This window comes from Aythya ferina, assembly GCF_964211825.1.
Source record: "Aythya ferina genome assembly, chromosome: 5".
NCBI classification, from domain to species: domain Eukaryota; kingdom Metazoa; phylum Chordata; class Aves; order Anseriformes; family Anatidae; genus Aythya; species Aythya ferina.
The window spans coordinates 34,126,101-34,151,211 of NC_140301.1; the positions used below are offsets into that span (position 1 = coordinate 34,126,101).

General features: G+C 40.7%; 1 protein-coding gene across 2 annotated transcripts in view; it reads left to right on the forward strand.

The window, feature by feature from the left end:
- Positions 1 to 25,111, forward strand: part of PTDSS2 (phosphatidylserine synthase 2) — a 39,793-nt gene that overhangs the window by 11,757 nt on the left and 2,925 nt on the right. For both annotated transcript variants that reach the window (XM_084519571.1, XM_084519572.1), the window contains exons 3-11: positions 2,510 to 2,592; positions 9,532 to 9,599; positions 12,310 to 12,444; positions 13,449 to 13,499; positions 15,316 to 15,429; positions 16,868 to 16,986; positions 17,713 to 17,827; positions 20,048 to 20,193; positions 24,761 to 24,946. In XM_084519571.1, the coding sequence (XP_084375697.1) occupies positions 2,510 to 2,592; positions 9,532 to 9,599; positions 12,310 to 12,444; positions 13,449 to 13,499; positions 15,316 to 15,429; positions 16,868 to 16,986; positions 17,713 to 17,827; positions 20,048 to 20,193; positions 24,761 to 24,946 (1,017 nt within the window). The remainder of the gene's footprint in view (positions 1 to 2,509; positions 2,593 to 9,531; positions 9,600 to 12,309; positions 12,445 to 13,448; positions 13,500 to 15,315; positions 15,430 to 16,867; positions 16,987 to 17,712; positions 17,828 to 20,047; positions 20,194 to 24,760; positions 24,947 to 25,111) is intronic.

The following is a 25,111-nucleotide window of genomic DNA, read 5'->3' on the forward strand; positions in this document are numbered from 1 at the left end:
GTTTTATACATAAATCTAGTCAAAGTTCATTAGGATCATACACAAAGACATTGATATGCTCATGCAATATACATGATCAGATTGGCTAAGTAAAGTCTCAGCTCTCTTTACAATAGATACAAAGAGAGATTGCGTTGCAAAACCTGTCTGATCGATAAGGCTTTTTATTCACACAGTTCTTCCAGCATTCAGAGCGGCCTTGACACAGCCCGTCCCGCCTGGCAGCTGGCAGCTTCCCCTCTCCCGTTAAGCAGGAGCCGACAGGACCGCACTCCAGCTCTGATGAGGACAGCTAAATAAATCCTCAGCGGCCTCCTTCGTGTACCATGGCTGTGGAAGAAATCCACTAATGCTTTGAGTGCTGAGCAAGGGATCTTTAGGGGAAAAAAACCACACGTAAATGCATTCAGGTTTTAAAAATTCCTGCAGGCATCAGGGCTTTATATTGAATTTCAAGCTGTAAATCAGTCTCTCTTCTAAGATGCCCGTCTATGCTGGCTTCTGGCGTAACTGATCATTGCTCAGCCGTGGTAATGAGACTGGGGGTGTGTGTGTTTGCAAGCTGCTGATGAACACCTACCAAGAAAGCAAGGTAAGAGAGAGGCTAGGCCTCTGTCTGCCACTTCTTCATCTGGTCAGAGCCGTAAGGGGACTGTACCAGTCGTGCCAGGACAGAGAGCGGGAGCTGTCTGCTTAAACGCATGGAACAGAGGGTGGTACACAGCAACTCATAGGCTTCGTTGTCTTGTGTTTCTGAATTGACTCTTTTAAAACAACAGAAACAATAGCCTGTTTGTACTAATGAAGCTGTTGCTGTGTTTTCCCTTTCTTTTTTGGTTAAGCACTGAAACGATTTTTGTAGGCACTGCTATTTAGTGCCTTCCTGATCTGCTGCTCAGGGGAATTTATAAACTTTGTCCCTCTAGGCTACCTTCATGGATGTAGTTTGAGGCAAACCCTGTACCCCTCTTAAATGCTAGAGAAATTCTTACATGGAGCTGTGCTGAGCCAGGAGGAGAAGCTGCTGCTTAGGCTTTGAAAGCTTCGTAAGGAGGCAGTATGTTGATATGAATTTGGTCACTGAGGAAAAAAAGGTAATGGAGCTGGCATGGCTGTTACACAGATTTGTGATTTTTCTTTGAAACTTCCCATGGTGAACTTGAAGTAAAAAAAAAAAAAAAAATAAATAAAAATTGCACAGCTTATTTCGGTGCTGCTGCTGCATCTACTGTTTGGCTGAGGGTGGATTTTAGAAAGAAACATAACTAAGATCATGTGGTGATTTAGATTCAGGTTGTCTCCAGCTTTGGGAAAAATACCCTACAAGGCCTAAAAATCTTGGACATGGTGGTTCACGACTGAGCGTGATGATAGTGAGCAAAGCAGCGTGCATTGTTACATGCTACAGAATGCAAAAAATACAAATCTCTTCTTGGAGCCATGTGGCTGCTTTTAAAGCTTTGCATCTGCAATGGTTTAAGCTAGCAGTTCAGCCTCAAATGGGGGCTGCTGTGTTCCTTCCTTGTGTGAGGGGTGAGTTGACCCAACTTAAAACAAATTGTTCTGCTCCTAGGTTAGTTTTCAGCTGAACCAGTCTCATCCCTCTCCTTCTGCTGCCTCTTGGAAGGAGAAGGATGGCAGAGCCATGGCAGTCCTCCCTTAGGTCTTATGTTGCTGAGGATGAGAGAAAACCTTGTGCACTGCGGCTTGGGGTTTTGGGATAAGGTGGATCTTTGGTATACCTGGTTTTATGTTCTGATATAGTAACATTTCTATTGTGTTATGTAGGTTCTATATTATGGTTCCTGCTCTTGGAATAGCAACAGTGCTGGTTTAATTTTATAAGCTTCTCCTCGTCTTCAGTTGATGGAGAAAATGTTTTTGGAGTAGAGACAACCCAGGAAATGGCATTTCAGTGGTTCCTCATGAGCTTTCATTGAAATTTTACTGGAGTGAGGAGAAGATGCTCCTCAAAATTTGACAGGAAGAAATTTATCCAGTTAAGTGTCTTGCTGATGTAGTATGGGTGAAAGTCAGAGACATAGGGAAGCATTTGACTGTGCATGTCACGATCATTTAAAGCCTAAGACTCGTGTGGATCAAGGAATTGTTCTTTTTTGCTTTGTTATTGATCTCACTGAAAACTCATCCAGCAGACTCCTGGACTGCCTGAGGAACGGAAGCATGCAGTTAGTTGAGAGGAAGGGAGAAGGCTAGAAGGGTGGGCATGGGGATTTGAGACAGTCTTTTGTGAAACCACAAGTAAAATGTAGGAATTGGTACCTATTTCCTATACCTGTTACCTGTAGGCAGTCTTTGTAAGTCCTTTCTAAAACATTCTATACTATTTCCCTGAAACATTATTCTCCAAAAGGGATCTGTTTAATGGCTGACATATTTAGAGGTTAAGAAATAAAGACCAGATATTTTTGACATCTAAGAATACAATTTCCAACTTCATTGGGAAGATGCAGCAATATAAATAGTCTGTTCTGTTTTTTACTTTCAGAGGCATTGTTGCCAGTATTTTGGTTTTTCTATGTTTTGGAGTTACACAAGCTAAAGATGGACCATTCTCAAGACCTCATCCAGGTAACTTAAGTCATTTAAATTAAGCAAATATTTCTGAAAAAATGCATTTTATGATGAATGTAAGTACTTGTGTTACTTGCTGAGAAGGTAAGTCATAATTTAACTAATAATATAGGCACACTAATGCTGCATAGTTCTTATATAGCCTCCCAGCATCCTTCCAGCCTCCTCAAGTACCCAGGTATTCCAAACAGCACAGTGATCCTTCAGTGTAAGACTGTAAGTCTTGAGAGTGTTTGAGACCATAACATAAAACCTCTTCTTTGTACTGCTATATCGAGTGAAGAATTTTAACATGTTTGATCTCTTTGCCTATGTTTAGACGTTGTGAATCACTGAGAAACAGCTAAGGGAATTTATATAGGCTTACATAATGTCCGTGAAATATTTCTTATGCCAAAAAATTAACTTTTCAGTTTAGGAATCTTATTTCATATGAGAAATGGCAGACAGTTTAAAAACACTGATAAAAGCAGAAGTTGTTCTAGAGCAATGCACACAGCACATCTCTGTAAACTTAAGGTTTTGATAAGAAGTTGGTGTGTTTTGAGGTCTTTTTAATTAAAGTTGCAATTAATTCTTGTACCTTATGTAAGAGAAATTACTCCCTTTAAGTGATATTTGGCTGCTTTCCTGTCATAGCTTTCAGTTTGGGAACATCCAGTGGTTTTGTCTGGGAAAGCAGTCATTTTTATTCTCTAGAACAAAGTAGGACAAGTGGGATGGGGAATGTCCAAAGGTCGTAGATGTGTACAGCAAACTGCTAGTGTGGACTGTTCTGGGGTTTCTGAGACGGTAACATACACAGGTGGTAGATGGCACTTGGGGGAATGAGGATGATTATCTTCTGACAAGCAAATTTTTCATATATTCAGTCACTTTATTTACTGGGTTTAGAAATTTTATAGATAGATAAAATTTGGTATTAATTCACCTTTCTTGTAGCTTGTTAGATGAGGTGATCTTCTGAAGAGTGGTTTTCAAGGGCTATACCAGTTCACCAGATCAGCAGATACGTCCATGCTCGCAGCCAGACACCTGGGTGCCAGTTTAAATGAGAACAGTAATCTTGCAGGCAGCAGAGGCTTGGTGCTGCAGCCCCCGAGACGCCGTGTCAGCTCTCCCATTACGGAGGGCTGTGGAGGGTGTACTGGGAAGTGTCCCTCAGGCAGCTGAGTCTGACCTTAGCTTCACGGTGCTGTTCCAAGAGAAAGATCTCATCTCAAAGGAACTGGGAGTACAGGCTGCTGGTGTTCGCAGCTTCCATTTATAGGACAGAAGAAAGCCTGTGGGTCAGATTCAGGTCACTACGATCACATACAGCCCCATCAGACCTGTTACACCAAATCTCTGAGCTGTGTATGAGAAGAGGCTAGAGGTTATGGTAGCTGAGTGATTTTGGAGGCCTACTGCTCATTATGTCTGTACCTATTTACGGTCAGCTCGGAGGTGTTTTATATTTTGGTTTGGGTTTTGTGCCAGTGTTGCTTTTCTGTTTAAATAGCTCTTCTTACTCGGTGTTTATCCACCTGATTTATATATACACAGTTCATGCCATCTCACCATTGGTTTTGCTAAAGCAAACAAGTCTTGCCTTTAGTTTCCCCCTCAACATAAGCTTGTTTACCCCATAACATTTTAGTAGCCCTCTGTGTGTGTTTTGGGTTTTCCTCTTGGAAAACGGCTATCCAGACCTGGCAGTGCTCATGTTTTTCGTGACAGCATTAAAGCTTCACAGTATCTCTTTGGGAGCACGCTGATGGCAGACTTCATGCTACTTGTGCTTTTTTCACAGCTGTATTACAGTAGCAGCTCAGAGTCTGACAGGTGACACTAATCCTTCAGTTACTAAGCTGATGAGCTAACATCGTGTATGAAAATTTACTGGTTCCTAAGTGTGAAATTGTACTCTGAGTTCTTCTGTTACTCTGGTTTTTTTGAGGTCATCTCCTCTGAGGTCATCTGGTTTTTCTCCCTGCTGTTGCTGCCTTCCCTACTGCTGCTGTTTGTGTGTTTTGTGTTGTTAATCTACTTTCCACTAAGGTTATTAACAAAATTGATCTTAGCCACTATGTGAGCGTTTAAGATTTCCAGACTTAGCCACTTCTACGCTTAGCCTTCCAGACTGACTTTTTTCCCCTTTCAGCGTTACTGGCTATGTCAGTTCTAGTTGATTGCCCATTCAGCTTTACCATTCTTCTACTGATTTTTCTGCCCCATTTTCTCTAGGTAATAATTTGCCATGTGGACCCATACCAATTGTTTTAGCATAATTCAGAAATGTAGGGCTATTACACAAAGAAATATGTATGGTTATTTAGGGAAGGCTGATGTTCTTAACACTCTTCCCCCGCTTTTTATCCAATTTTCCATTTTGTTCCTGTAAACCATTAGCTTCAAAGCCTCCGTTTGGTTTGTAGTGCCTCTAGCATGCTCAACAAAATGCAAACCACTTCCAAGCCATCTAGCAAAAGATGAATATGTCCTTATCCCTAAGGAACAATATTTCACAGGGGTGAAATCTCTGCCTGCAGGTCCATTTATTGGTGGGTGAACACCTAAATGCGGAGAGCGTAATGCATTTCATGCTAAAATGATATGGATATGGGTCATGGATATAGGTCATCAGTATGCCGACTTCTTAGCATTTGCAGCTAAAAGATTTTCTTGATTCTTGTTGTCAATTCCCCTTATGGAGCCTTGAGCATACAAATGATGTAATGTTGCAAGGGTCCAGTGATGCTTTGTCGTCTTTGTTAAGACAACGTGCCCATATTGTAATTTTAATGCAACTTTCTGAGATGGTTATTACTGCCCCAAGGAAACACAGTATTCCCAACTTTTGTCAACAGTTACTTGATGTAATACATCGTTCCTAATGGCATAAGCAGTTTGGAGAGTTAACCATGATATTCCCACCTAAGCCGTAGGCTGAAGTAGCTAGAAAAATGAGCAGGCAAAAACTGGGTCTCTTCTGTACCCGTTGCAGGTGAGAAAGCACTGGCAGAGCAGGCTGCTGGTAAAACCAGGTGCAGCAGCTGGTTGCCTTGTAATTCTGCAGTGAAGAAATCCTTCTGTTAGAGAATAGTTTGTGATCTGCCCTTTTCTGACAGCTCCTTTACTAATTCAGGAATCTGGCTGCTCACTACTGTCTGTACATAAATTCATTGGACTGTTGGGATAGCTGTAGTTCCACTGACTGGGTGAAATAAATTACCCTGTATCTAGGGGATTGGACAAGCTGAGCTTTTAACTCCTACTTTTATATCCTAACTTAGCCACTTAATATTTTGAAGCCTTACATTTAGCAATGAAATACTGTGCACACTGAGCTAGGACTGCTCTGAAGGCTTGCGTTCCCTCTGCTGTTCCCTCGGTCACTCCATCACATTGCTGCTCTCAGGTCACGAGGTGGTGCTTCTGAACCTGAGCTCGCTATGGAAAACCTTGTGCTAAGTAATTTGAGCAGGCATGTGGCAGCCCAGAGCAGACACTTCTCCCTCTTCGTGTCCTGTGCAACTTCTGATTAGCGCTTATGAAGTGCTTCCACCCACTTAACAGCTCTAAGATAAGTGCCTTGTTCAGGCACATACCTTTTTTTTAATTATTATTATTTTTAAACTCAGCCTTTCAGGTTGCATAGGTTAAACTCAAACCTGTGATGGTAACTAGGGGTAAGTGGCCGGTTGTGCACTCGGCCAGGCAGCACTCCTGTTAAATATTCTCAAGTCTCCCAAGGATGACAGCAGTTCAGTGTTTGAGCATAGTAATCACTAAACCCTCAGGTATGTAAATGATTAGTTGAGACCTGTTTAATCAGGCAGATAATCCTAATTTGAGGGAGGTTCACGGTGACAGTGCATTTAAGGAAAACAAATAATAGGGGTATGCCAAAAATAACTTTATAGCTGAGGCTGGTCCAGGAAGAGAGAGAACACAATGTTTTCGTACCGCTTTGAAAACATCTTGTTTCTGCTGTGCTTGTACAGATAGAAAGTAGTCTTCAAAACCTCCTGGGTGCTTATGTCTGCTGGGGAGAAAGCACACTAAATTGCAACCAGATCTTAATCTTTTATTAATTATTTTGCTTTATTGAGCATTGCTGAGTGTATTCAGCAGCTGCAGTTCACCTGTTGCCAGAACTCTATGTACATAGGAGAAGAAAAGCTCAGCTGCAGGTTTAGATTTTTCTGCTATCTGAACATTGGTTTCAGAGTTAGTCTGCCACATTTATGGCTGCGAGGAGAATAAAATCTGTCATACAAGGCTTCGTAGGTCAGAAAAAAGCAGCATTGCCAAGGCTGGTAGTCTGAAGGTGATGTATAAAGGAAATAATTTTTGTAGAAATGTAAATGAAAACTTAATTCTTACTTATGGTGTGAACACGGGGTTTACTCTTCAAGGTTTGCAGTCATGGGAAGGGGTAGAAAATGTTATCAAACACAAAACACATTTTAAATATAAATATGGTGGTGTTTTTTTTCCCCTCCGTGAGATATCCTGCAGATTTGCTTGCAAAACCAGAAGTATTTTTCATTACAGTGGTGCTAGTGTGGGGAGAAGTTTGTCTCTCCCGAATACATCTTTGACCAGTGGACGTTTTTGTTTGTTTTCCCTAAGCAGCATTCTAGGAAAGACAAGAGGGTGCACACTCTCAGTCAGTCCTTCCAAGTGAAATTTGCCAATGGATTTTCAAGTTTATGAAATCTGGAAGGAGGGACAGAAGTATTAAATAACCATTTCTGCAATGTCTAGGTGAAGACAGCTGGCAGGAGGCACTAGTTGTTGCCTTTCAGAGAAGGCAGGCTGAACTCTGCTTTTGCTTCTCTTAAGGTGACCAAGGGACAAAAAAAAGTCATAAAACACCTCATAGCATATGCTAGAGTTGGTTTTGTATTGTTGTTTTTTTAACTGACGCCTAGGAAAAGGCTTCATATTATTGCGTAATTAAATAAGTACAATTATGTTTGTGAATTTCAAGTAAAAATCTTAAAAATTCAGGATTTCCAGTGAAATCTGTTGCAGAGTCCTAAACTTTCTGCTATCCATGCCTGCTTTTTTCTTTTCTTTTTTTTTTTTTTTTCTTTTTTCCTCTGAAAGTATAAAGTAAGCCATTTTGATTAATTTAAATTCAGCAGTTTTGCTGAAAAAAGGTCACGCCTTCTCACATTTCAATCTATTTTAATGATTGTGTCTTTAGCAGGCTGTCAGATAAGAGGCTTCTTTTTAAAATGTATATATACATTTTTTTTTGTATATATACATTTTTTGTATATATACAATTTTTTTTTTTGCTACTTATGATTCAACAGGGCAACGATGACATTTATTTTTGTTTCGGGGCAAACAAGCCTATAAAAAGTCCTGTCACACCACAGCTAGATGATTTGAGGTTCTGAGCTGATAAACAAATTTGCAAGCCTATACTTGATGTTGAGTTCTTGCATTATTTATGTCATGGTCCTGACTATGAAGCATTAACATACCTAAGTTCCCTTGGAGTTAATAGAGAGAAATGCCCAAATTGTGCCTGAAGGTGCTTGTTTGTTTTTTTTTTTTTATTTTATTTATTTCATGGTGAACCATGAACGTGGAGGTGGAATTGCTTGCTGTCTCTGCTCAACCTTACCAATGACTGTTTTGATTCCTCTTTGCCCCAGTCCAATTGTAACCATCACCTCTATGTAGCCATGGAAGGAGAGCTTGGTTTTGTAAGTGTAAACAGGAAACACCTGAAGGAAAGTCTATTAAAATCATTCCTAAGTGATTAGTACGTGACGTTACTGTGAGATTTAAATATCCACTTAGAATGAGTCAAGTTTTGCTGAACTACCTTGGATAAATTTTTGTATGTGATTAGGAAAAAACGCTGGAGTGCTCTGTCTGCACACATGCTGGTTCTGCATTAACCTGCTTCCTCCCTTGTAGGAGTTAACAAAAAGCTGGATGAGATTCCAGAGCCCAGAAATGACTGTACGGAATGGAGGCCAAAGCAGTCTTGTGGTTGGAGTAGGATGAATTAAGGGCATGAATGCAGCCCATGGACCACAAAGCTGGTATCCAAGACAGTCAGAGAGCCTGTTACGTGGGGAGTGAGTCTTACAGCAGAACAGAGGTGACAATGACAGAGCAGAAAGTGCACAAACACTTTAATTTATGTACCCTTTAGCTTCAGGTGTTGCTTCAGTCTGAGAAGAGCTGGAATCACACATCTTGTGAGGGTAAAAAATGACAGCAGGTTCTGAAACAGATGAGTTCTGCCTGACGTTTCTTATTATGGAGAGCATCAGATGATTTCATCGGTCTTGCATCTAGCACCTGCTGAGCCTTTCATACTTCTTTTTGTATTGACTTCCCAGTAAAAGTGAGAACATCTTTTGGTATTTTTGAAATGCTTCCTGCCTGTCAAGGAAAAAAACTTATCTTCAGAGAAGAAGATGGGCTTACAAACAAAAGCAGAGGTGTCCCCCCTGCTGTTGTTACTTTTGTCCGTTTTAGCAATAAATAGGTAGAAGTTGGCCAAGCTGCTTAGCCACGATAATGCTAGGAAAACCAAAGCTGGGCAGATCAGGTTATGTGACGTTGTGGAGGAAGAAATAAGATCAGTTCAGGATGGATACAGCTCCATTCCAAGGAGAGCTAGAAGCATTGTAAGTGGCAAATATTCCTTCTACTTCTTAAATATTTAGTTCATCAGGTTGAAGCGTTTTTGTTGATCCTGGTCATTGCCAGAGTAATCCTGGCATATTTGCATAGCAGCCTTTCTAGTAGTTGAACGAGCCTTTCTGGCTTTACCCTTCAGGAAGGACAGCAAATACTTTGAGTTATTATAATATCTTGGTGAGAGCATCTCTTCTTGAAATGTTAAGTTGCAACAGATGCATAATTGACAACAATTCTTGAAGCTTTTGCTGACATCCTGTTTGTCTGTTTCTGTAGCTTACTGGAGGTTCTGGCTGTGTGTCAGTGTTGTGTATGAACTCTTCCTCATCTTTATACTGTTCCAGGTAAGTACCTTAAACTGCTGTTTAGTAGCTAGATGTCTAACATGGGTGTAAAATCATTTGTGTTGTTTTTTTTTTGGGGATCCTCACTGATTGCAGAAGGTGCTCTACTTCATTCTTGTGTTCATTGCTTTATTTAATGAGACTTCTAGGTTGAAGAAAACTTAATTATATTCTCAAAATATTTCACCCTGTTGTCTCTCCTGATCTCCAGTTAATCTCAGCCCAGGTTAGACACCACAGTGAAGTGATCTTAAATGAGTTAATAAAAAAGTCAGTATTCTTGGTTACATCAAATGACCAGGAGTTAGTGCTTCTGACATCTAGTCTCTGCTTTGCTGGATTTGATTGCACTGATGAAGTTGCATAGCAGCTGTTAGTTTCTTAGACCCTACAGATTGTGGAGTGAATTCATCTTGTTTAATATCTTGAAATACTTTTTTTTTTTTTTAAAAAAAAAAAAAAGCAAAAAAAAGCTCTATGTTTTGAAGGAGACTTACCCTCTCCTCAGTTACACAATTCAGTTGTAGTCATCTCCTCAGGCAGCAGTATAACTTGAAGCCACAGCAAATGTAGAGATACTGGACAATGGGAGTTAAACATTCTGCTCTGTCAGACCTTGGCTGCGTTTTGGTGTTAAGCTTTGGAGTTGCCAGTGGATCTTTCTCAACCAGTACCTTCCTGCTGATGTCCCAACATCCCAGTAGCATTTGGTGCTCTGCATCTTAATAGGGTTGCGGAGTACCATTGTGTACTCATCAAGTAACATTAAACTGATCATTTTAGATAAGAAGATGATGAGGAACATATTTTAAAATACAATGTTTTGCCTCTAGAGGCCAAAGAGCTTTAAGAAGTGGGACTAGAATTCAGAAGGGTCACAACCTGTCAGCTGCCTTCGTGTTGGAGTAGGACATGTGCTTTGCAAACAAGTTCTTGATATTGATCAGACCCTTTCCGGTTAATCAAATATTTCCTTTGGCTTCAGCATTTCTTGTTCTTCTTGATCTTCCTGGAGTCTTCTCAAAAGTTGATGCCAAGTTCTTTTTAAGAGTGAAAAAGTCTGGTGTGGGTTTTTTGGTATGGTTTGGTTTTTGGCTGGCTTGTTGTGTCAGTGGGCAGCTGGAATGTGTCCGCAGTAGGTCAGTAAAGAACAAGATGTTTTTTCTGTCCTGTTGGCATAACTTGGGGGTTCAGTGTAAACCCTTATGCAGGGCCCTAATGTCTCATTAGGGTTTCTTTCAGGCTGCCTGTCCTGCTTGGAGGGAGTGGAGTTCTGACCCTTTCACAAGCATGAACAGGTCTGTCTTGCCTTTTTTGTTGTTATTCCTCAACACTGAGGAATATTTATTCAGTTCCAATTTATTCTTATGCTCTTACTGTTTGTTTCATGTCACCCTCTATTTTTTCCAGGCATCCTTGTAAATGATACTCATGACTAGCTGCAACCAAACTGAATAATGTGTTTCATTTTTATTTGATAGCACTGTTGGAGTTCTGAATTCTCAAAGGAAAGCCTAGAACTGCTTTGCTTTCCTCTGGCAGTATGTTGCGTTACCAGCCTTGTAGTTGTTAAGGACACTCACTAGCTGGTGCCCAGCTCCTTACTAAAAATACATTATGACTTCTGCGCAGGTTTAAGTAAGGTTAAAATTCTGCAGAGTCAGTCAGTGACTAAACTACTTGAAAAGTAAATACAAGTTCGCTCATAGTTGAAACTTGTCTTACAGTTAATCTGACTTTATTGGTTTCATTCTATAACTTCATTATTGTTACTAACTAATCTTGGTGTTGCTCAGTTTTTTAATATCTGCTAGCTCATTCGCCTGTCTGTCATTGATGATTCTGCTGTAAAACATTGACCACAGGAGTGATCGATTTCATTGGGAAATGCCCATTCAGTAAATGTTTGTGTGAGTGACCAGTAAATTAGTTCAGGTCGTGGTCACCTTCTATAACAAATAGTTGGGTAATTCTTCTCCTTGCAGTTTGCTTCAGGGTTTATTACCTGAGCTGCTAGTGGGACGCTATTGAAAATGGCTGTTTATTCAACAGGCAGTGCTAATTCTTTTCAGCCGTGAAACTTGGTGCAGGTCTCAATTTTCTGTAGCTGAACTGAGCTGAGCACACATGCAAGACAAATCCTGCTACCAGAGCATGTGATCTGCATGCTCCATCTACTGATGCTTGTATGTGCTGTATTTTGTTGGAGCTGCGTTTCCAGCAGCTGTATCTTTCCCATCCTAGGAAACCAGGAGGCCACTAGTGTAGGAGATGCAGACGTTAAATGAACCTTTCCTTGTTTGCTGACTGCTTTTTGTTTACCCTCATGAAGAGAGGAAGGGCAAAAGGATCAGAAAGAAGAAGGATGAATTGTGTATCAGTTCAAGTACTAAGCTTTTAGGGGAGGGGGGGCATAGAGGAGTAGCTTAGGAAACTTGAGTTAAAGATCTGTTGTTTTTTTTATATATTTAAGAAATCTTAAGTTCATATTTTAGTCATTTCTGTCTGCAGTACTAGGCATTAGAGGTCTGGAAACTCAGGTGTGTGTGCTATGTGATGCTCCGAGGTCTAGATGTATTTTAAAAATTGTTTTGCAACATGTTAAAAAACACCCATTTGAAGATAGGCTGTTGATATAAGTTATCCTTGTATTTTTCTGTCCATTAGCACTTACTAAGAGGAAAACCTGGGTTTTGTGTTCCTTTTGCAGACTGTACAAGATGGGAGACAATTTATGAAGTACATCGATCCAAATTTAGGTGTTCCTTTGCCAGAAAGAGACTACGGTGGCAACTGCCTTATTTATGATCCTGGCAATGAAACGGATCCGTTTCACAACATCTGGGTAAGAAACAAAGTTATTTGCTAGTGGGTCTGACTTTTTTTTTTTTGGTAACGGTTGCTTAATTAAAAACTTGGAAGTGCAGTCCTCAGTCTTTCTGAGCGCTGAATCAGAAAGCAGGTCATGACTGATTCAAGCTTCTCTGTTTCTCTTCCTTGCACTTCCCTGGCAGATGGAGATGTGCTTCTTTGTATCTTAATTACACTGCCCAAGAAAGGGGGTAAACTTGAACAATCCTTGTTTCTCAGATTACTGATGAAAACCTGTTTCCCCTAAGAGTCTGGATTTATTAGTGTGCCTAAGGAATCTTCTAATCCCAGTCACTTTGAGGCACAAAGTTCAAAAGTTGCATGTTGTAGGCAACCCCTAAGTTGGACTTTTCTGTATACCACAAACCGGCAGGTTATTGTTTCTTGCTGGCTACCAGAGAACTCGAAAATCAAGGGCAGTGGAATTGTGATTGCTTTCAACTCCACAACTGCAGAGCACTAAATTCTTTGGGTCTACCATATAAGTCTTCAGTGCAACAGGAAGCATAATAACTGAGAGCAATAATAGCTTTCCTCTCCTAGTGTTCCACTGGCAGTAGGTGGAGGAGAGCCACTCTTTGCCCATGCTTTTTGTTGTCAGGAATGGTAAGATGTAAGAAGCTTTCCTAGATACAAGATTGGGGTATGGTGAAGAAATGCATTTTCTGTATTATGTCTGGTTTGAATGCATCGTTCCTTCCCCTTGGAAGGCAAAGAACATGACATTTTGCATTAAGAAGGTAGTTTCTACTTTATCAGTAAACCTGATCCCAGTTTCTGCCCTTGAAGCTTCCTGACTTTGCTTTAAAGGTTTCTTGTATGTTCACTGTACTTGAGAACAAAGAATCTCTTAAAATGCGTCTAGAATGTGGAACAACTGAAGTTTATTGCTGCATCTTTTCCTGGAAAAATGTAAGCTTCAAAGTTGAGTAATTGTTTATAGTACAAAGTGACCTACACTCTCTTCTTGGTTTGTAGGACAAGCTGGATGGATTTGTTCCTGCTCACTTTTTTGGCTGGTACCTGAAAGTAAGAATGAACCTTCTGTTACATTTCTCTTACAGTACTATTCTTCTTTCATAGCTTGGCTGCTTCTGTTTCAGTGATGCCAGTCTTAATGATCAATTATATTAGGCAGTCATCTGTGAACTAGACCGTGTTTGTAAAACATGAAAGGCTTTTTTTCCTGTTCAGTCATCTCATTTCTTTCCAAAGTAACATTACACTGACAAGCTCCTTCCTTCTCTATAATTCATTCTGAGGTGAGATCAATGAAAGTAAAATCCTTTACTTCTGTAGCAAGATAAATCTTTGAATGACCTTTGAATGTAGAGTGTGGGGAAGAAGACCATATTCAGAAAAGGCAGCAAAAGTTTATTGTTATCCAAAATAGATGCATGGTGATACGCTAGGATTATTCCAAGACACGCTTTTCCCAGTGGCTTCCAAATCAGGAATTTCAATTTTAAGTGGGTAGGTGCTGTTTTAGTTCTTGTTGACGTTTACTATAAAGTAACCAACTGTCAAAGAAATTAAGTTTGTGCTTGTTTGTGCTTGTCTCTGGCAGAACACATTCAGCCCATCTTTTACTGAACACTTTGGTCTAAATATTACTTTTAAAAAAACACAACTGTGCAAGTGCAGACCTCCTCTTTTTTTGTCTGTTTTTGTTAGCTTTTGTTCCAATCTACGAGACCACCAGAAATAATAAGCTGAAAAAAGCTCAGTCTACTTTAAAAATAAGTTATAACTGCTGTGTTGTTTTTCATCTTCAGAAGTGCAGATGTATTGCTCTTCTTGTTTGTTTGTTTTTCCCCCCATAACCAAAAGATGAGAATGGTAGGCACGGGGAGACTTTGACCTCACATCAATGTGTCTGTGGCTTGTTCTGTTAGTATACAAAATCGTAAATATGGAGAAACTTGGATCTCTTTCGTCTGAGAGAATTCCATTAAAAGCTTAAATATCAAAATAACGTTTCAATTACAATCTGTATTTGTACCAATAATGTCATTCTGAGAACAAATGCCTAAATAGGCAGAACATGATTAAAAGACATAAGGGAGTAGTAACACATTCCTGAAGAACTTGTCTGGGATATAATTCAAGCTGCCTGTCTGCTCATTCAAGCTATTATCTGTCTTGGTCTGGAAGAAAGCTAGTTTTGATTAAAATGACTTGGGAGAACGTTTCTGCAGAAATGCTTGAGATGATATGTCAACTTGTCAGCCTGCAGGCTGATCTGGAGAGCTCAGCATGCCCCACGAGGTGTTCATTTCTCTGCTGCTAAGCCAGAAGGAAGCTGGCAGCTATAATTCTTATTTGTCAGTTAACATATTTTTCTATAAAAAGCTGGAAGTTGGGTGTGTTGTCTTCATAAACAGCAAGGAGCATGTGGTGTGTGTGTGTTGTTGTTTTCCTGTTCCCCCTGTTTTGAGTACCAGATTCTTAAGTTACCTCGTGAAGCACCAGAACAACAATACTGGAAACGAATGTACCTCATTCATCAGAAATTACTGGGGGCCTCATTTACTCTGGAGTCATTTAGATCATCTTTTCAGACTAATGCTTGATAATCCATATCTAAATCCTCATATTCCCTAAGTGATGAGTTTTGAAATTAGAAAATAACATAATTTGTCCGTACACCGTAGCAAAACTGTAAATCTAAGCAGCGTCTTTACGGTATTTCTGGAGTTCTTCTTTTAGATTTCTGAAGGACATCTGTGTAAGTGGTGTCTGGTACTGCTCAGTACAGTGTGCAAATATTTATTTTTGTAATGACTTTAGTATGTTGTACAACTGCTGTTGTTGATATTTGAAAGATTTCTCTCCCTTGTTGCAGACACTGATGATTCGAGACTGGTGGATGTGTATGATCATCAGTGTGATGTTTGAATTTCTGGAGTACAGTCTGGAGCACCAGCTTCCAAACTTCAGTGAATGTTGGTGGGATCACGTACGTACTGCATAAATCATTATACTTGTGTCTAAACTGAGGTATATATTTTAAAGGGAGGGGGCAGGAAATTGTGAAAACTAAATTACATGATGTGCACGACCACAAATGTATGTATGGCCACTGCAGCTCAGGAGCTTTGGCATGTCTCCATATTGAGCTTGTTATATGTTTGTCACAGTTTGTATAACTTTGAAGATTTTCAGACTTCTCTGTGGAATGGTAACTTTTATTTTGTGCGGTTAAATACTTGTTGTGATTCATTCCACACCAGAGAGAGACTAAGGCTTTAGCTGAGCGTTTTGAAATATTTGATGATGCAACAAACCACAGAGTCCAAAATTAAGAGAGAGGCAAAACTTTGTGTGTAGAGTTTCACGTGGCAATTTTTCTTGTCTGTTAAGAAAACAGGCTCAGTGCAATTTACGTCCAGCTCTTCCTTCAGCGTAGACCTATCTTTACTGTTTTCTGAAGAGAGTCAATATTGCTGTGTTTAGAAGTCCTGATATGGTATATAAAAAGCTGCTTGGAAAGAGAAAAGTTTGGCCTTACTGAAAAGCTTTATGGTTTTTATACTTTGTAGTGTATAACCATTCTTGTCCTAAAACACTGCTTGTGTGTGTTTTTTAAAGCCAGAGGGGCTAACTGCTATTATCTAGTTTCTCTATGGAAAAAGTAAGCTCTGTAGCTTAAAGTGTCATACTTTATTTTCTATTATATATTTTTCCTATTCCTGTGAAATGTAAATTGGCTACAGGAGCAATCAAAACTGTCTACGTTCAGGGCACACAGCTCTGGTTCTTACATTATTTCAGCTTGTACAGTCCAGGTTCTTTCCCAAGCTTGTGATGATTTGCTATGTGGTTCTGTTTATGAAAATAAATGCAGTTTGCATAAAGACATCAAGCAAAGGCATTTTGCCTTCAATAAACTTCTAATGAAATGAACACTGCGCTCTCCTTCTTCAAATGAAGAGGACAGCCAGTTTTTTTCTCAGCTCGAGAGCTCTGTCTCCAGAATGGGAGAGTAAGGCAGAGCATGAGGAGAAATCACAAGTTTAATTTCACATCCTGGAGATAAGTCATTTCTTTAGGAGGCAGTCTGAAGTCTAGACAGCATGTTAGGAACACATTCAGACTTATTTTGCTGTGTTTCAAGTTACCGCTTAACAGAGCAGAGATGAATAGTAAATAGGAAGAGATCTATTCTGTAGCAGAAGGAATACAGCAACAGAGGAGTTAAAGCACAAGTATTTTACAGCTGTTGGCTGTAGCAGACCTGGGCAGTTCAGATTCTCTTTCCTGATGGTTCATACACCACTCTTCTGGGGATGTCCAGTCCTTGTGACAGTGTCTGCACGTAAATGTATTTATAGTATTTTCCTTTTTTACAAGCTTTATGGTTTCTTCACCAGCATCACTGTTTTTTCTCCTTTCAGTGGATAATGGATGTGATCTTATGTAATGGATTAGGAATTTACTGTGGGATGAAGACTCTCTCTTGGCTTTCTTTGAAAACATACAAATGGCAAGGACTTTGGAACATTCCTACATACAAGTAAGTTGGTGTAGAAAGTTAACTCTGCAAGCAGTAGCACCGCACAAAGTTTGGGACCTTGCTTTAAGACCTTGCTTGCTGATGGATTATCCTGTTAATGTGATCTAAAGAATCCATGTGTGTTTAAATGATTCAGTTATCTAATAACTTTACACAGCATGGAAGCTTGTATATGATCATTTTATTTAACTTGCACACAAAATTGTTAGAAAACATACCTGTCTGTCATGAGCACTGCCTGATGTCTAGGAACTGAGGGTGTCTTGTGGAAATTAGGTTGTGTAATGAAATTGTAACTGGAGATTCAGGAAACCCAAGTCCAGGATCAGGCTTTCATTCACAGCAAAGATCTGTTCACAAATAATGTGTTCCCCAGTAATCAAAACTTCATAGTAATCGGGATGCTGAAACTTTTAATTGAATAAATCCCTTGTAGTGTTCTACCAGTAGGGAATTATTCTTGTCTGTAGTGTTTCCTTGCTTAGCAAAGCAGAACCGAGGAACTGCTCACAATGGGTGTGATCTATTAAAAGTTAAAATGATATTCCAATAAGGGGCTTCTCTTTAAAAGAAAGCTAACTTGAAATGTTAAATCCCATTAAGTAGGATTTTTAATGCAGTAAATGGAGGCATTTCACATACATGGATTGATGTCTGAAATAGAAATGTAGATGGATGTCTCTTATCTGCCCTTTCTTATAACAATGCGCTCTGTTTTCCTTTCAGAGGCAAAATGAAGAGAATTGTCTTCCAGTTCACCCCGTATAGCTGGGTTAAATTTGAGTGGAAGCCAGCATCCAGCTTACGCAGATGGCTAGCAGTTTGTGGCATTATCTTTGTAGTAAGGAAACATCTCTGTCTTGTCTTTTCTCTATTATCTGATTTGATGTTTTGTAACACTTGACTATGCAGAAGGTAACTTAGGCTGAAACACTGGCCTGGTGGTTTCTTTAGTTGAGGCCAGAAGAGATTGCTCCCGAATCCTGCAGAAAAGATTTCCATGTCTCTGATACAGCCTTACAGATTCATTACATAAACACTTTTTTTCTTGCTGAACATCACTGATTGGCAATGTGAATGATTTAAACTGTGATCTACACAATTCAGTGAGTAACTGTTGCTACCAAAGACATCGGTCTTGGATAAAAGGGGCTTGTTTCTCTCTGCCTCAAGCAGCTAACACATTCCAACTGGAGAGGGCTGTGGTCAAAATCTCAGGCTGCCGAATGTTAGCTCTGGGCAGTATGGCTCCTGATGCCTGCAGTTTTGCCTTGGATAATGCTTTTATACAGACTTAAATAATTCTGCTCTCCTATTTTTTCTGACGTTTCACTGCTAATGGTATCCAGCTTGACCAGTGCAGTTAAACTCACCCCATTTAGACAAAATAAAATATGTTTCTCCAGCAGTTGTAATACATTGGAAGTTTGCCTCCTTGATTTAGCCATCTGAGTGGCTACATTGTGGGAAAGCATCATCTTGAGTTCATACCTTCCATTTCACAGTCATAGGTGTAGCACGTGGAGGAAAAATTTGGCATTTTTAAATGCTTTTTCCCCACTCCTGCCTCTTCTCAGTTAGGAGACTTTGGGCTTTGTGGTGTCCATGGGATGTCAGTCGGCTCAGTTTTGAGCAACTTGAGTTTATTTCAATTCAGTAACTGTCAAGTTTAACTTAATAACAAAAAGCCCTTTGTGGTACTTTTAGTGATTCCAAAGACAATGGGCGTTAACTGGCTTCTGCTATGGTACAGGATATAACTGGTCATGGTACAGGATATAACTGGTCTGTGTATTTTGTAACAGTTGCTAGCACAGCATATTTAATCATCCTGAAATATGTGTAATATGAAGTTCAGTGGTGGCTTATTTTGGGGTGAAGTTCCTTATCCCAGCTTGCTGAGTGGCACACAGCTCATAAGCCACCACCTCTGTCTCACTTTATGTTAACATCACGTTGCAGATTGAGTGTGCTGCAGGAGCAATATGCTGTCTGCAACAAAGCGAGCAACATAAAGCAGTGGCAGCAGGGATGCATCAGGCAGTTTGCAAACCCAGTTGAAAAGAACTTCAAATCACCTATTTCTGCTACATAAAACATTTGCCCAGTTAGCATAGCATAACAGACTTGCTGAGGTTTCCATAGCTGATGGGAGAATTAACGTGAATGTGCCTGTATAAATAACATTTGTGTTTGCTTTAATGGTTACTGGGTGCATACTCCATTTTTTTTTTGCACTCTGAAGAAATCATTTTTAGGTGCAGGAGTAGATTCTGCAGCTGAGAGGTTCCACTGAGTTTATACTAGTTTTTGGTATAATAATGTTTCTTGTAGCAAAACATAGCTGCTGCTGATTTCCAGTTTATAAACAGCTTCACGTATTGGCATATACTTCTGTATTAAGCAACACTTAATGCCTTTTAATATGATTTCTTCTGAAATGAGAAACCTGTGTCTACTTGCTCACTTAATCGCTTTGTTAGGGCAGCTCACTTGAGAACATTTGCTATAAATGTGTAACCAGTGCTCCTAAGTTGGCTTTGGCAGTGGTGTTTGCACAACTGTTTAAAAAAAAAAAAAAAAAAAAGGGAGGGGGGCAAAAAAAGGCAAGTGAAAACACCAACCGGGATTCATTGCTACCGCATCTTGTCATTTTGGGTTCCCTTGGTGAGATTTTTAAATACTTGAAAGGAGAAGCTTTTTGCTTTTAGGATTTGCTATTAGTAGTTCTGAAGGTACTTCAAACTCCTGATAAACTTGCAATGCTTGGCCAGGTTTCTTTTGTGTCCTGTGCTATGCACAAACATGTACATGTTTTTTTCAACCTCTTCCAACGCACTCAGCAACTGGGGGGGATGTCAAAAACTAAAAATAAAACAACCCACCGCGTGTTCTTGGTCATTATTGCAGCCGATGATGGTGGGTTTAGTGATAACACAGGACATTGTGGAGTCAGTGAATAATTGGGCGGGGGTAGGGGTGGTCATGCATGGGTGCAGGGAGATTCCAGGCTTCATTCAGTGAAGTCTTCTGAATGTAATTAAAATGTCCTTTTTCTCAGTTTTTATTGGCAGAGCTGAACACATTTTACTTGAAGTTTGTCCTTTGGATGCCACCAGAACACTACTTGGTCCTGTTACGACTTGTCTTTTTTGTTAATGTGGGAGGTGTGGCTATGAGGGAGATCTACGACTTCATGGATGACCCGTAAGCCAGTCCTCTTGTGTATATTACCATGTCAAGCTTCACTTGCTTTATTCTGTATTTGCTCCAGTTTGCTCCAGCTCGTTGGCATCCATCTCAGCTTGCTGGGGACAACATGATCTAACCCCAGAGCATCTGCTTTGTTTTCTTTTGGTTTGGAAGTAAAATTCTCACTGCATCTGGATGGAGAACAGCTGTTAAGGGCATTCCATGTGCACTGTTTTGAACCTCAGATTTTAATAAATGATCACTCTTTTGAGCATGTAACGTGTAAATTAGCTGGAGTGCCACTGGCTTGTGGGCAGGGGAGTACTTAACTCCATTTTCAGATCGATAGCCAGGAACTATAGTCCTTAGTAGTACCTTCTAAGGACAACAGGGCCCAAACTAAAAAATCTGTTTCTTAAAGGTGCTTCTTTTCTTGACCTGTCTTCGAACTGGTTCCTGGTCCCCTGAAGCTCTCATGGCACCCTCTTGCACATCAGCAGACCCTGCAGTAAAGTATACTGAAGGCAAAGTGCACCTATACACAACAGTGCATGTACTTTCAGACTGTTCCTACTTAAGCATCATATTTGTCCTTGCTGCTTTTGTTTCTGCAGACCATGTAAGATCAGAGAATGCTTTGTTCTCAAAATCGCGTTTTCTTTTAAGTTTTAGTAGTAATGTCACAAATTGCCTGAGCCCACATCTTAAGTCTAAGACAACGCCTGGCTTCAGGGGGTGCTCATTGTCTGTCACTGACCAACGCGAAAAGTGTCTGTGTTCAGAATTTAGGGTTCCACCATTCTCTGAAGATCAGTTTCCATTGCAAGGCTTTGACTCCTAGAGCTGGGAAGAAGGGCCAGCCCACAGTGCTTAGGCGGATTGCAGGACATTCAGCAGTGGCAGGCTGCCCCTGCCTTTGGTGTCGGACCTACTGGTTTGGGACGTGCCTCCAACTCAAAGGTAAGAAGAGGTCTCTACCTCTCACTGGTGAGCTCCTCTCCTTAGCACCACTCCCCCATCTTCTGGTCCTTTTGTTTGGGTTAGAAAAAAACCAGCTCCTTTGCCCCTCTGTTCAACCACATGGCATGACATTGAAATTTAGGAGAATCATCAGTCACCAGCGCCTCACTGCTAATTCTTTCCATTCTTTCAATGAGCTGGAGAACTTCATCAAGCAAGCAGAGACTCTCATCCTGAACTGCATGTCTTCATCACTGCCACCACCACCTACTGGTCTGTTTCTCTTGGTGGGTAAGGTGATTAACTCCCTTTCTTCTGAGGTTCATGGCTCTGCTTGATGCACCACAGACCTGACCTCACCAGATTGTTCATGAAAAATGGTGGAACCTAGCATCTGGTCTTACCTGACACCTGCTCTGTAAAGATTCTTGCAACTGGATTTTGATTCCTTCATGCATTTCATGTCATCCAAGCAGAGATCATCTGTCCCCATTTGGGTGTATTTTCAATTGCACATCATTTTGAGGCAAGGAACTTAGTGGAGTTCCTTGATGGGTTCTTCCTGTTGTGTTCAACATTTTTTGTCATTCAACAACTTTATGGACAAAGGTTGGAGTATTCCACTGACCTTCCTCGTCAGAATCGTGGCACAATGCCTTGTCTGTTACTGATGGGATTGTCTGAGATAAACTGATTAGGTCTCTTCAGCTAACGTTTCTACTTTCTGGACTAAATGTTGTGAAGTTCAAATACGAAAACTTTTTTCTCATTCACAATTCTTAGTATCAGCAGAGAGTTGTAGGACTACTTGCAGGAACTTGGTCTGAGCATGGTGACAAAAAAGTAACTAGAAGGGAATAGTCCAAGAGAGAGGTGGTTCTTGAAGTTGTTCTCCAACTCTTAGATATTCTGTGCTCCTATTCCAGCTGATATGCTCTGCCTCTGGAGTTCTTGAGGACTGGCTAATGAAATGTTCCTGACCAGAAATGCCATAATGTAAGAGGACCTGTAGCAGCTGACCTTGCCATGCCTTCCTGGTTTCTAGTCTTCATGTCTCTTCCGAGGGGTCTGCATTAAGGCCATGAATTTTAAACTCATTCATCAAATTAAAAAAAAAAAAAAAAAAAAAAAACAGGATTTTCTTTAAAACCTTTCATGAGAGAAGAACCAACTCTCTTCTTTGGCAGCCTTAGGGTCTGTGCAGCTCTCTGTTGGGGTTACCTTGATTCTTCTGTCAGTGTGCTCTCATAAGCTAGTGAAAGAAAATGGCAAATCAGGATGCAGATCAGCAAAGCAGAAAGCTGACCCAGTCATCTGAACAGCTTGAGTTCACAGTGAGAGATGTTTCTTTTTAATCTGTCCATGTGTTATGGCTCGTTTGTGCCTTGTTGATCTCAGGTAAATCACCTGGAGCAGTTTCTGAAGTCCTTTCACCATGAGTTGGTCTAGGCAGAATATTTTTTAAAGTGGAATGCACTCATCCCATCTGCATCAGCAATAATCCACACTTGGTTTCCTGTATCATATTTTTTCCAGTGTATTTGGTCAATGTTGTGTAGTTTGAACTTATGTATTGGTGTTAAATATGGCTCTCGGGCCTCTTGTTAAAGAAAATGTGTGTTTTGTGTGCTTGACTTGCTGTGACTCCCCTAGATTCAGGAAAGCATCACAGGAGAGTGAAGAGAAGCTCTGTTTGCTTCCCATGCTTAGATCTTTTTCCAGATACAGAGACTCCAAGGGGATTCGATGGAGTATGTATTCCATGTGTATGAGCAGCAGCAAAATGCCTGCTAAAGGAAGGCTGCTCTCAATGCAGCTGCTGGCAACAGATGAAAAGAAGGGAAGAGAAGTTGGGAGCAAATGTGCAGTCGCAGCTCCCTCTCCCCGGCACTACTGGGGATGCCTGGGGGTCTGTTCTGACGTGAGCAAGCTGGGCATTATATTAGCTGGAGGTGGCAGGCTTGTTTCTCTGCCTCACAGAGAGAAGCATTAGCTGAGCAGCCCCTCTCCAAGGGTAATCCTAACCAGGGATTTGTTAGGTGGCTTCTCTTTTGTCTGTTTTGTGGCAAAACTGGGAAGGAAATACAGCCCCAAGGTTTTACGTGGCCGCTGAGTATTGCAGCATTTACTAAGCCAGTGCCTAAGCCATAGTGTACAGGCCCAGCAAGCATTTCCTGTTGCTGCAATGCTTTAGAAGTACTGCAGAGGTCATCTTAACGTGTCCATTTCTCTCTTCCTAGCCCACTGAAGGTTGTTAAAACACTTTGCTCCCCATCTCCTTTGTCCTGCCCTGGTAATTCTGCCACTTTACACTGAGGTCCTCCTGGATGTGATTCACTCCGCATCTTACGCTGCGGTAGGAGCGGAGTAATGCAGTAAGCTGGACAAAAGAGAAATGGCCTGGTAGGAAAATCTCTGTCAGAACATGTTATGATAAGTGAGAGGGCAAGGTCCCTCTGCAGACAAGATTCAGAGGGTTGGTGATAGAAGAACAAAGCTTTAGTCTACCAAGTGGAAGTCACCAACTTGGCTGTGCTGTTGGGCAGCAAATGTGCATGTACCAGTGGTGCTGCGGTGGGCAGGATGCCAGTGCAACCCTGGGCAGAGAAAAGGTCTTGTGCTGCCCAAACAGCTATATGAATCAGCTGGTCTGACAGGTTAGTAAAAGGGAAAAATGTCAAGTCTAGAAATGACGTTAACAGACAGGATCAAGAAATGCAGGATCTGGCTAGTTGAGATCAAGCAACTTACAGTCAGACTGTTGCTAGAAACCTGGGTGAGGATACTGATGTTTCTTGAAGGGCAGTCAATAGGTATTTTATTTTTATGTATTTCCCATGCAGGAGTAGGTGGCCCAAAAGATAGCTTATCTCCAATCTCTCGTTCTGCCAGTAGAGCCTCTAAATAGATGTCTTGGTTGTACTGCAGTTTAATTCCTAGCAGTAGTGATTGATTAGTACACTCCTTCGCTAGGCTTGTACAGAACAGTGCAGTTTCTAAATTGCTTGTCCGCTCCTGCTTAAAAACAAACCCTGGGGATTAAATATTAAGCGTGTTTTTGCTTAAAGTTTGTCTTAGAAGTAGAACACCCTGTGTCTCCCAGTGACTTACCCTGTTGTTATTAAGCTTTCTTCTTTTAAAATCCCTTTAGAGGTCATTAGTGACAGCTCACTGAACACCTACTTGGGAAGAGTAAATTTCAGAATGCTATTAATGATCTAGGTGTTAAATACAGGTATGGCAGTGTGACTTGGTATTTGCAGGAGTAATCTAGGAGTAGTGCTCCTGCTCCATACCTTACCCTGAACCTCAGCTAATCTCAAGCTGGTTGAATAATTATTTTTTACTTGGATTTACTAATACTCTGAAAGTAGAGGTACTTCCTTGCATCATGAAATGTTGGAGTTTAACTTCTGAAGTGTTTTCAGGGTCTCTGAGAGGAAATTAATACCAATGCAGAAGTTGTCAGCCCGCATGTGTGTGTGTAATCCAGACCAGACTTAGAGAATTGTGCAAAGCTAAATGAAATTATTACCCCAGCTGTCTTTTTATGAATGAATATTTCTCCAAATGCTTAGTTTGGTAGTAATGGCTTTGCTTTATCTCTGCATTTGTTTTGCAGGAAGTTCCATAAGAAGTTGGGTCAGCAGGCCTGGCTGGTTGCTGCTATTACTGCCACAGAGTTCCTGATCGTCGTGAAGTATGATCCCTACACGCTCACCCTGTCGCTTCCTTTCTACATTACCCAGTGCTGGATCTTGGGGATTATACTTGTGCTCACCTGGACAGCCTGGCGTTTCTTCATTCGGTGAGAAGGGGTTGTGCTATGTCCAGATCTGGTCTGGATCTTAGGGGTGGACTGTTCCAGGCTTCTGTTCAACAGCGTGTTGAATGTCAGATGTATGCTTCAGTGCCTCCTGAAGAGGGACTACAGCTCTTTTAAATGCTGTGATTTAGACAAGACTAAGATGTT